The sequence below is a fragment of the Alexandromys fortis genome, unplaced genomic scaffold (assembly GCF_014885135.2).
Source record: "Alexandromys fortis isolate MF-2015 unplaced genomic scaffold, M_Fortis_MF-2015_v1.1 scaffold_36, whole genome shotgun sequence".
Lineage (NCBI taxonomy): Eukaryota > Metazoa > Chordata > Mammalia > Rodentia > Cricetidae > Alexandromys > Alexandromys fortis.
Genome location: NW_026067915.1, coordinates 11,023,937 through 11,035,708, shown reverse-complemented (window position 1 = coordinate 11,035,708; position 11,772 = coordinate 11,023,937). Strand labels below are relative to the sequence as shown.

Below are 11,772 nucleotides of genomic sequence, written 5' to 3'. Positions count from 1 at the left end.
ACTGGAAGCACACTAAATGCTAATGGTAAGCATTAGCACTGGTCAAGAGAGATACATGGTTTTGTTCTTACTCAATGCACTGTATTATATAACCTTCAACAATGACAATACAAATGAAGACTAGCATTCAGAGGTTTGTCAGGTCCCTGTTTTACATAGAAGGACTTCAGGTTCGGCAAGCAGCAGGAGGGCTCCCAGTGACAGTATCCTAAACTTTTTGTGGTATTGTTTTTTGCAACAGGTCTTAGGGATTTCAGACTGGACTTGAACTTCTGATCCTCTCTCCACTTCCTAAGGGCTGTGTTTAAGCTTTTAAATATGTCAGATATTATATAAAAAATAAAGCAATAATAAATATAAATATATTCATATGCGAAATATATTTTATATATAAATATATAAATTAAACACATTTTTATATAAAAATACATATATTTATATAAAAATAAAGCAAGAAATATAATTTGAAAGCTTAATTATTTAAATTCTCTTATATTAACTATGTTTTGTGAATTTGGACTAACATCCCTTTTTGCCAACTTTTGCCAACTTTAGGGGGTAAAAATAAGAAAGAAAGACAAATAAGCTTTCAAATGCTGTCTCTTTTGTCTTTCTGTGTGGACCTGGTTGGCCCAGAACTCACCATGTAGACCGCAAACTTGCATGTTCCTCCTGCCTCTGCCTCCTGAGTGCTGGATTATAGGTGTGTGGGCAAGTCAGTCACCAGGTGGTATTTCTTATCAGTTCATAGCTTTATAATTCTTTGGTTATTAAAACTTAAAACTACCATACTAAGACTTTTGAGATACCCTGTTATTCTAAGTCAATTAATTGGACTTTGAAATCAGTATGACAGTAGTGTGTGTGTGTGTGTGTGTGTGTGTGTGTGTGTTGGGAGGAAGAATCTAGGGGGCACCGGATAAAAAGGCTTAGATTCAGAGGCCTGTGAGATTAACAGGGATTCATCAGCTCTATTCACGACCCTATCTGAGGTCAGCCTGGGCTACAGAGTGGAGAGACCCTGCAGAGATGTAGCCTGCTTTTCTCCTCCCTCCATTTACTTTATTTTTAATTTTTGCAGGGCTGGTGATTGGACACGGTGCTTTGTGTATGCCAGGCAAGTGCCCCGCCGCTGAGGTATAATGCTGTCTGACCCTACTTCTTGGTGGACAAACAAGACAACGGACCTTAATTTTTTTTAATTTATTTACTTTATTTTATGTATGTGGATGTTTTGCCTTTATGTCTGCCACAGGCTTGGCGAGTTCCAGAGGGCGTATCAAGTCTCCCAGAACTGGAGTTACTGATGGTTGTGAGCCACCGTGTGGGTGCTAGGAATCGAACATGGGTCCTCTGCAAGGGGTTAACATGCCCTTAACCGCTGAGCCATCTCTCCACCTCTCAGACAATGAATGACCTTGGAGCAGCAGGTGGCAGTCCTTTAAGGAGCAGCCCTACGCTGCTAAGGTGGCTCAGCTTTCCAAGCCCACAGCCACAGTATCCTCCCCTCCCCACCCCCATTAGCCCTGTGATAGCCTCTGGCTACTAGTTCCCTATCTAGTTCATGGATCAAAACCCAGTCCTGCCTCTCTAAGCACATGCCATGAGGGTGATTAGCCCCACCTCCCCAACCCCACCCCACCCCATCCCTGCCGTCAAAGCAGCTTTCTGTGGCCCTTCTGCTTGGCCTGCAGCTGAGGCCTGAAAAAGTCGGAGGCAGAGACCTGTTGCTAGTGCTTTGGTTTTAGAAGCATTCCTGGGGGGGAGGGCTTATCCTGTTGTGTTGGTTTGGGATTTTCTTTTGCTTCTTGCTTGCTTTGGAAGAAGTGAGCCCTAGATTTTGCCATCTACTTACTGTTGAGACTCTCTTTAATAGACCTCGCCTGAGCCTGTAGTCCTTTCCAAACAGCAGCCATGTTCCTGCCTGCCCTGTCACCGGCAGCCCCTGAAGGACAGCTGGCCTTCTGCTCCACTTTGAGGCCTAACTCAGTCCTTATCTGTCAGTGGTACAGCCAGGATAGCATCCTCTGAGACTCAGTTGATCCTTGCTGAGGTGTCTCCCCCACCCTCACCCCTTACACAGCCTGGACCGGCCTCCGGCCTCCGCTGATGTTCTTGGTGAGAGGAAGATGCTGGGTCCTGCTTCTGCTAGCACTCAGGAGGCGGAGGACAGCCGGAAGAAGGAAGGAAAAGGGAGGAGTGAAGTGGGCCATAGGCTTCTCTATCCTCCAACTGCCCCGCTCCCCCTCGGGCTCCCGCCCCTGCCTCAGGTCTTCACAGCTACTCAGAAACTCCATCCCCGAGTAATCAATGTTCCCACAGTGTAGGGGACCAACTTCAAAGACTTGCTAGAGGCACGACCCAGGCTCTAGGACAGTCAGCAGGGTCAGAAAATGGCCCTCTGGGGGTAGCTGAGTTTATCCTGGGGAGCAGAAGCTACTGGATCCTTCCACAGTGCCAACATCTGGCCATCCCTGGTTATTCATACCCCTCCCTCTCCCGCTCTGGTGTCCAGGGCGACCAGAGCAGCCTCTGGGCAGGATGCCAGTCCAGAAAGGCCAGGATATCCCTCAGTGCCTGTCACCATGGTAACATGCCCGCTCTGCCCCCTCCCAAGTCCAGTACCATTTTCCCCCTAAACTCAGGACGTCAGAATGGGAAGGGCCTTCTAGATCAGTCGATTCCAGCCCCGCCCCTTGTCCCAAGTGGAGAAACTGAGGCCCAAGAGGGAAGGGACTGGGGTGGGGGTGGGGTCTTGTTGATCAAGGGCCTACCCCCAACCCGTCCCTTTCTCCTGGCTTTCCTTACTTCAGTGTCCTTGGAGTGGAGTGGGAGGTCCAAAAGTCCGATAGCCTGGGGGGGGGCGGTGCCACCCACACCTACCCTCACCCCAGCAGAGATGGCGCAGGTGGCGTCCCAGGAACCTGACACTCATGATTAATAAATGATGCGGGCTCAACCGCCCTCGGCCAGAACTCCCTGCCGCCGCCACCACTACCGCCAGCGCCTGCCGGTGGCCAGGGGCAGTCACCTGGCAGCCCTGTGCATCAGCCCGTTTGCTCCCAGGACCTGCACCGGAGCGCGCGCGGCGGGAGAACATGGCCGGGCGGCAGAGAGGCGCGGGGCGGCTCTGGGCTCTGGGCGGCGCCGCCTTGGGGGCTTGCCTGGCGGGGGTTGCCACGCAGCTGGTGGAGGTGAGGTACCGCATCACGGAGGGCGCCGGATGCTGGCACAGTCCAGGCAGGGGGCTGAGGGTGCGGCGAGCTGGCTCTATCCCCTCATCTTGCCTGGTGGGGTGGGTGACACCATCCCTTGCCCTTCACGCTTAGAGTCCCTGGTCTGATAGTAGAGCCCAGTCTCTGACATCAGGGACACAAGGAGTGTCTCCCTCCCTGTGTGGAGGGAAACAGCCTTGCCATATGGTCTTTGTTTTCCTAGGGGATGGGGAGAAGGACTTTGAGCCCTTAGTTTTTCTTGACTCCTAGTCTAATAGGGGATATTTGAACCCTGGATTTAGGGTATGCTGGGGGAACTACTCTTCCTCTACACAAATCCTTCAGGGCCCCTACCGGACCCAGGGACTGGAAAATGAAAATAGGTCCTAGTGATTACAGGAGCTGGAGCCCGTTTCCGAGCAGACACATCCGTGAGCAGTTCCTGTTTGAAGGAAGAGGATGAATGAGGAGGGGGCGCAGAGTGGGAGAGCTGGGAGGAGACAGCCCAGAGAGGAGGTGAAGAGGAGGGGTGGGGCAAGCTGGCCCGGAGCCGGGCAGGGGCCACCTGCAACCTCTTCAGTAGAAGGTAGCAGAACAGGCTTAGAAGTCAGCAGCTGGAGGCAAAAGGCCCAAGAGCCAGGGCCAAAGAGACGCTGAGGGTGGAGCCTGGGTGACAGCATGGAGACCTGAGAGGCAGTTGCTAAGGGACAGGGAGGGATGGGGACACAGCACCAGTCACACTCAGAGGGTTTAAGGGGACATAGCTTTGAACTGAAGAGGCCGAGGGTGACATCTCATGGTATAGAGACCTCTACCCCTGTGTAGCATGTTCCTTCTGCAACTGACCAGGGGTGTGGAAGAGGCCATTAGAGTCAGGTGTCAGCTTCAGGCCCCTGTAAGGGAAGCCACTCTGGCTTGAGCCCTATGGAGCACACCAAGGCCTCTCACCAACTGCCCTGTCCTCAGAGCAAAGGCTGGGACAACAGGCAAGTCGGTTCTGAGGCAAGGAGCCTCCCCACTCCCAGGAGCTCATCCTCTTCCAGCTCGGCAGAGGAAATCTCATTTGGAGTCCATCTGCCTACATCTCAGGAAACAGGAGCGATGCCGGCAGGGCTGGGAACCACGTCACTTCTCGGTCCAGCCCTGCGGCGTCCCCTCTCCACCAGGCTGTGCCTCTGAAGGAGGCAGGGCCAAGTTTCAGAATTTCTACCTTTATCAGGGCCCACCATAAGATGCCTGGCTGTTGCCCGTTACCTCCACCCAAGAGCCTGGTCAGGGTTTCCCAGTTAGACAGCCAGTCAACACACCAGGCCTGGGAGATAGGGGATGGTAACTGCCAAGCCCCCAGCTCCGATGATGCAGTCATAAACTTAAGCATAAACACACTGCTCCAACCACACATATGTCCTCTGCCCGTTTGTGTCCAATCCAGCACATGTCATGTATCCACATACTTGCCTGCCTGCACAAGGGTCCCCCAATCCACCAAGGGGTGTTACAGATTTAGTGGGGTGTTATTGCCAATTTTGCCACCGGATAGGAGAGTTCTCAGAGACAGTTGACATTACCATTCTAATTACATGGAGAGAAACTGAGGTCCAAAGTAAAGGAAGGAGTCCCCATCCTCGTCCCTCTTAGTGAGGAGCAAAGAACTGGGAATTGCATACTGGTGAATGGCTCAGAGATTCTGGGGTGCCTAGCACAGGTCAGTGATCCCCTCTGAGTTCCACCTGCCGTATGGGTGGCAGTTGAGAAAGCACCCGGCTCCTGGCAAGTGTCTACGCATGTTTACGAACCACAGTGGGGGTGTGGGAACTGCAGGCAGGTTGAGTAACAGGTGGCTTCTCTTTCTCAGAAAGCCACAAGGGACTCTTAAAGCCTGTCCTTACAGATCATTTTAGAGACGGTGTATTACACAAACGCCTGGTCCCACCTCTTTCTCTGACCCTTAGCCAAACTTGCTGATGGAGACAGGATCATATTTTGGTCAAAATTAGCCTCTCATATTCCACAAGGCATAGCTATATCCCATAGACACTCAGGACAAAGTCATGTACCCTTGAAACACCCAGGACAGGCTGAGGATGAAACTAAGTTGGCAGAGTGTTGGCCTAGCACACACAAAACCCTGGCTTCAACACCCAGCACAGCATCTATAAAAACGAACACACTCAAGGCGAGGCCACATCTCCAAAACACTCAGATCAGAGATGTGTCCACTCATTCCCCCAGAGAAGACCATTTTCTAGAAACTCAAGGCAAGATGCTATCTTTTAATACCCTGGGGCAAGTCCCCTTAGACCTGGGGGTCACTATGTTTTCTAGAATACACAGACATGATAGTGTCCCTAAGCAAGGAGCCCGCAGATCCTCAAAGCAGTGTGTTGTCCTCCTTAGCCACACTTACAGTTTCAGCCACTTAGTGGCGCTACATTACTATTTTTCTATGCCTAGCCCCGCTGGTCTAGCCGGCTGGTGGTTCTGGCTTTTCAGTGTGTGAACACCTGTAGGAGGAGCCTCTTACCATGTAGCCCAGCAGTATAGTTCTACTGGGAGGTGAGAACAAAGCCAATCTACCTGTCCCATGAAACAGGCTTTGCCCTGTCTCTTAGCCTTGGTCCTGAGACCCCATCAGAGTTGGCTGGGCCGGGCTGTCCACATTTGCTCCTTTGATTTTTGCTTCCCCAAGCACCAACCACTCTTCTAGCCCGAGGGCCTGGTGCCACGGTCTGGGACTCTGATCACTGCTTTTAGTCTAAATCTGGAACTTTCTGAGGTCTAGGGTGTTGGTTGTGAATGTCTGAACCATTTTGGGGATTCGAAAATGTGTGGGCTGGGTCCTTGCTGACCCCGTCCCTGCCTACTGGCCTGTGCCGGGCTCACTGCTTTCTCTCTTGACCCACAGCCCAGCACGGCCCCGCCCAAGCCCAAGCCGCCTCCACTGACCAAGGAGACCGTGGTGTTCTGGGACATGCGCCTGTGGCACGTGGTGGGCATCTTTTCGCTCTTCGTCCTGTCCATCAGTGAGTAGCCACGCCCTCGTCTCTCCACCCCACCACAGGAGGGTCACAGCCCCTCTAGCACCCCTGACCCCGACAGTACCCCTGGAGTTCAGAACAGCAGTTCCGGGCAGTTCAAGTAGGCCAGGCACTCACAGGAGGCCCACTATGGTCGCTGGCACCTCTTCAGTCACACAAAGTCCCTGCGGAGGGCTGACGGACCAGTGGTGACCCAAAGATTTCTGCTGGACCCGGGGAAGCAGCCACATGGCAATTATGTTAATTATAGGGGACTCCTCCGAATCCAGGACATGTCATCTTTCCCTTATGGCTGGCCTCCTGATGCTTTTCTTGCAGTTGGGCCAATTCAGAGAGCCCACACCCAGGGGCCCCAGCAAGGCCAACCTCCACCAGAGGCTCCCCAGACGCCCAGCAGATGTGGCTTCCAGGCCCTGCATCCTACCTCCTCCAGTGCCATTTTCCAGAAATGATTCATACCTGCTTCCTTCCAAAGCAGGGGGTCCATTCCTCTCCTCCAGTCTGGGTTCTTACGGATGCAAAGATGTAGCTGCGGGGGCCTTGGCATGCACCCGTCTGCCCCTTTCTCCATGAGAATTGAGGAGGGAGGACAGAAAGTTACATGAAAGGCAGGCCAGGTGGCAGAGAATACTGGGCACAAGGCAAGTGCAAGACAGAGGGTTGGGGGGAGACCCACTCTGCCTACAAAGGCCCCCGGAGGACGGGTCTTCTGAGCTGTGGACCAGAGGGAGGCTGCCTGGGAAGGACTCTGGAAGGGTGGTATAGGCAGAGGCTAGGAGGAAGCTGGCCTCTATGCCAGGTCTCAGATACCTGTGGGATATCACCAAAATGCACCCAACATGGAGGCTAACGTGACATTTGAGATCTAGTGGCAGCTTTCCCATGAGGTTCCTCAGAGTGCTGGGTGGCCACAGAGAAGCCGTCCGGTTGTGAGGGGCTCTCAAAACATGACATCTGATTTGCACATGCTTCTCCTGGCACCCAAAGTGTCTTCCAGAGAGAATACCCCCTCCTGCCAAATCTGGGGGACTGTGTTCCAGCTAAGGCCTAGAAAGAGTCAGGCAACTCAGTGAAGATCCCAGAGAAAAGTGTGGCAGAGCCTCTGCATCCTGAGGGAGACCAGCCTTGTTATCAAAAGGCAGGGTTGGGAGGAACTGCCCCGAGGAACCCTAGAACAGTGAGGGGAATAGCTCTGGGAAACCCCTGAGGGTAACACCTGGGAACCTGAGGCCTCCCCCAGGCTCTACTCTGGGTGAATGGTGGAGGGACCTGGAGCCACACCAGAAAATTGCAGTCAGACTGAAGAGGCCCATGGACATCAGTCACACAGAACTTCCCCGCCCCTAACTTCATCTAGAATAGCAACAGGCAGGAACAGACGGTCCCTGGACAGCAGGTCAGCAGTGGCTACCTTCCATAGCTGCTGGGAGTCATACTGGGAAAACAGCTTCTCTGCTGGGACCTAAGCAGCCATCAGTGGAGTACCCCCCTCCCCACATACACATAAAATCCCTCAGGGATAGGGACTGGGGCTGAAGAAAGTACACTAGGGGGGTATCCTGCACCCCCAGATCTTTCAGAATTTAGCCCCAAATTCCTTGCTTTTCATTTTATTTGAAGAAAAAATAATCAGGTCAGGCAAGGGAGAGCAGGCTTGGAGGGGCAGGCATATGTCAGCCCATGATCCCTACTTTGCCTGTTCAGCATTTGAAGTCCTGAGCTGTGGGGACCCAGCACTGACCACATGGAGCCTGAACAGGTGGGGTCCTGAGGGTGTCAGTGGGGTGACAAGGGAAAGATGACCCAAGGAAGTCCAAGGCACCCACACAAAGGTCTGGGAAAGACCAAAGCACAGCACTTTGAGTAATAAAAGTCCATTGTCACCTCAGGTCTAACCCCAAGAATCATATGCTGGGGCCCTAGTGCAGGCAGCCCCCACCCACTCTCAGTGCATTCCTGAATGCCGTTCAGGAACCCAATCCTGTTCCCAGCCGTGGAGGCTTTTAACCCATCACTCCCATTCGTCTGTCTGCCAGTCCGTCCATCCATCCATCCATCCATTCCATTCCATTGCTTCTCCCATCTTGAAAGTCTGGGTGAGACACGTGGAACCAAAATATTTGGCTCAAGAGATACTTTGTTAAACAAGATGATCCCAGACTACCTAGCTATGATCCATTTCCTCAAAATAGACCTGGCTTGTCGTGCCTGGGCCCTTCTGCACCTCAGGAGCCTGCCAGGAAGCTCTGTCTGGCCATATTATTTATAATAGGAACCAGCCCCACCTCCTCCCCAGGGGCCGGGGCCACAGTGGTCAGATTGTGGGAGCCTTAGAAAAATAAACTCGGCCCAGCCAGCCAGGTCCTGGCAGCCCTGCCCAGCGCATCACTAGACAGGACAGCTCTATGCTCTGTCCCAGCTGATGTGGGCACAGCTGCCTTTAACCAGAAAAACACTCCTAGGATCACATTCTCAGAAGTAAATATCCAGGACAGAGTTCTGGGCCTTCTCATCAGCCAGGCCCAGGCTTGTCCTCCAGGATGCTGGGGAGGATGGGGAAGATGGGGAAGATGGGGATGCTGGGGAGGAAGGGGAGGCTGGGGAAAATGGGGAGGATGGGGAAGATGGGGAGGCTGGGGAGGATGAGGATGTTGGGGAGAATGGGGAGAATGGGGATGCTGGGGAGGCTGGGGAGGATGCAGCCACATGCTTATGTGCTTGAGGTACCTCTGCCTCTGCAGTAAGGAGGCTGGAGAAGGAAACCCAGAGCATTTTAGGAGCACCCAGAAAGGCCTCATCCTAAGTCAGAAGCACAGGGTGACTCTGGGTAGGTTGAGCCAGACCTAAGGCCTTCACTTTACCTTCCTCCAGTACCAGTGTGACCAGAAAGACTATCAGACCGAGAGTGGCTATAGAATTTGTGAGGCTAGTACAGTTGAAAATACCAGGCTTCAGGTCAAAGTTACTAAGAAGTTGACAGCGAAGTATTACACTGAGCATGCATGGGCCATACGCAACCGCAGAAAGTCAGCTTCACGCAGGAGGTCACCTCAGGCTTTTGCAGGAGTCTCTTATGAGAGGCACGCCTAAGCAAACAGAGTCAGGCCTAATAGTTGGGTACCACACAAGCTGGCTGAGACCCTTCCCTAGCCAAACCTGCTCTGACATCCATGCAGTCATCACGCTGTGCTGTGTCTTCAACTGCCGTGTGCCACGGACACGGAAGGAGATTGAGGCCCGGTATCTACAGCGAAAGGCCGCCAAGATGTACACAGACAAGCTGGAGACCGTGCCTCCACTCAACGAACTCACAGAAATCCCTGGAGGTAAGTAGATTCCAGACCCACGGTAGCCAGCAATGAGTCCTGCAGCCAGCCAGTTCCTCAGCCTCACTATCCTAAATCACCCTGTCTGTCCCTGCAGCTGGTTCAGAGAAGGAACTGGGCACAACCCCAAGAGACCAAAATGCAGAAACTAGTCAGAGCTAGGTAACTAAAATAAGGAGCCCATTTTGTAGCAGAAAAATTTGGGGGGGGGTGCTGGGGAGGCTGCGCGAGGGGTGCAGGGGCTGGGGCGGCCGCTCCGTCAGTAAGATCTTTGCCATACAAGCACAAGGACCTAACTTTGCATCTCCAACATCCACAACAAAACAAAACAAAACGAAACCAGGCATGATCATGCACCTGTAAATCTCAGTGCTGGGGAAAGGGTGACAGAGGGTTCCTTACGCTCACCGGCTGGCTAGTCTTGCCAAATCGGTGAGCTCCAGACTTCTCAAATAAATAAACAATAAGGTAGAGAGTAGAGGAAGACACTCAACAGCAACCTCTGCTCTCTATGTACATGCCCACACGTGCACACTCACTGACACAAACAGGCATGCAGACACACGCACCTCAGATAAAAAGTACCTGAAAGGGAGGGGTCGGAAGAGCAGGTGAGGCGAGATTTGGGGCTTCCTCCCATCTCACCACGGTGGCTTTGCCCCCTACCCACAGAGGATAAGAAGAAGAAGAAGAAGGACAGTGTGGACACAGTGGCTATCAAAGTAGAGGAAGAGGAGAAGAATGAGGCGAAGAAGAAGAAAGGAGAGAAATGAGCAGCGTCTCCTGGAGGTGGCAGTTAGGCCTGGCAGGCCTTGAAGTCCAAGTTCAGACCAGGATCCAGGCACCAGGACTCCATGTTCAGACATGGACCACAGGCTCTGGTCTGAGAAGCCAAGGCCATGGCCGTGACCTCATAGCCCAAAAGACGTAGGGATTAAGACTTCACAAGTGTCCATCCTGGACTCTGCTCCATTCACATCATTAGCCTGGCCACTTCTCTTGGGTCACAGTCCTCTGCAGATATAGAGTAGTCTAAAACTACCCCCTCCCCCCCCCCTGCTTCCAGACAGGTTTCTGTCCCACCCTTTTTGCCAGGGGCAGAGGTACCTATGGAGGAGTCTGGGATTGGTGGTTTCAGATGCAGGATTGAACAAGTTCTGTGTGAACCCCATAAGCACGGAGGGAGGGCTGATGGGGGCATCTGCGACATGAGATTCTCAGACACAGCTAGATATCAGCCCTGATAGCAAGGAAATCGCCCCAAACTTGGCAGGAATCTGACCCTGGCTGCCAAAGTGGCCCCATTATCAGGAGAGTTCCTGACCTGGCAAATGCCAAGCTCTGAAAACAGAGTGACAGTGTGTGGAGCTGGGGCCGCAGAGGGTCTGGCACGAGGCCCAGAGCCTACGGGCTTCTGGTTCAGGGGTGGGGTCTGAAAACTGAAGAGGGCTGAGGCCAGGGACTGAGTGAGCAAGCCTGGGTCTCCCCATCCACCTGCTGAACACAGCCATGTGATACTCCTCTTCTGCCATGTCTACTAAAGGAAGTGTCTGCCAAAAAGACTACTTGAACAGCATTGAGGGGCTGACTCTGGACAAGAGTCTTTCAACGTCAAAATGAGGAGCTCTGACCAGAGCTGGGGACAGGGACTGTGGGAAGACCAGGGGGGAAGCCCTGCTAGGAAGGTGTCCCGAAGAGATCTGTCAATCAAACTGGGTGCCTGCTCAGCCTCAGAATACAACACTTCCACCCGAAATGAACTCCGCCCCTGACATGTGCTTTGCCAAGCCCTGGAGGATTCCTGTAGAAGGTGACACAGTAATTCATAATAATAGGTGCCTCCAACAAGCCCCAAGTTCTTGCCCTGACCCAGATTCAGACCAAAAGAGGGGGGATGGGGGAAGCTGGAGAGATGGCTGAGGAGTTAAGAGCACTGCTTTTCTAGAGGACTTGGGTTCAATTCCCAGCACCCACATGGCAGCTCACAACTGTCAGTAACTCCAGTTCCAGATCAAACACCCTCACACATACATGCAGGCAAAACACCAATGCACATAAAATAAAAATAAATCTTTTTTTTAAAGGCCCAGAGGCTGGGGAGCAATTGCACCCACTCCACCCCAGCAGGTGAACTCGGGTTGGGGAGGGAAACTGGGGAGGCTCACCGGAGCTCCCCTCCACTCTCCCTCCTGC

The 11,772-nt window shown here is 52.9% G+C and overlaps 1 protein-coding gene across 2 annotated transcripts; it reads left to right on the top strand.

The window, feature by feature from the left end:
• Positions 1 to 5,982: 5,982 nt before the first annotated feature.
• On the top strand, positions 5,983 to 11,562 carry Tmie (transmembrane inner ear). Of its 2 annotated transcripts, XM_050139515.1 has the most exons (3): positions 5,983 to 6,238; positions 9,430 to 9,579; positions 10,252 to 11,562. In XM_050139515.1, the coding sequence occupies exons 1-3, from the start codon at positions 6,187 to 6,189 to the stop codon at positions 10,350 to 10,352; spliced, it is 303 nt and encodes a 100-aa protein (XP_049995472.1). In that variant the 5' UTR covers positions 5,983 to 6,186; the 3' UTR covers positions 10,353 to 11,562. The 2 variants fall into 2 exon arrangements, with proteins under 2 accessions (XP_049995472.1, XP_049995471.1); XM_050139514.1 differs by lacking the exon at positions 5,983 to 6,238 and having other exon boundaries at positions 9,205 to 9,579.
• Positions 11,563 to 11,772: the final 210 nt, after the last annotated feature.

Bases quoted from the DNA above. Each gene is read 5' to 3' on its own strand.
- Tmie (XM_050139514.1), top strand. From the start codon at position 9,252: ATGCATGGGCCATACGCAACCGCAGAAAGTCAGCTTCACGCAGGAGGT. The intron at 9,580-10,251 runs GTAAGTAGATTC...CCCTACCCACAG, and splicing joins ACTCACAGAAATCCCTGGAG to AGGATAAGAAGAAGAAGAAG.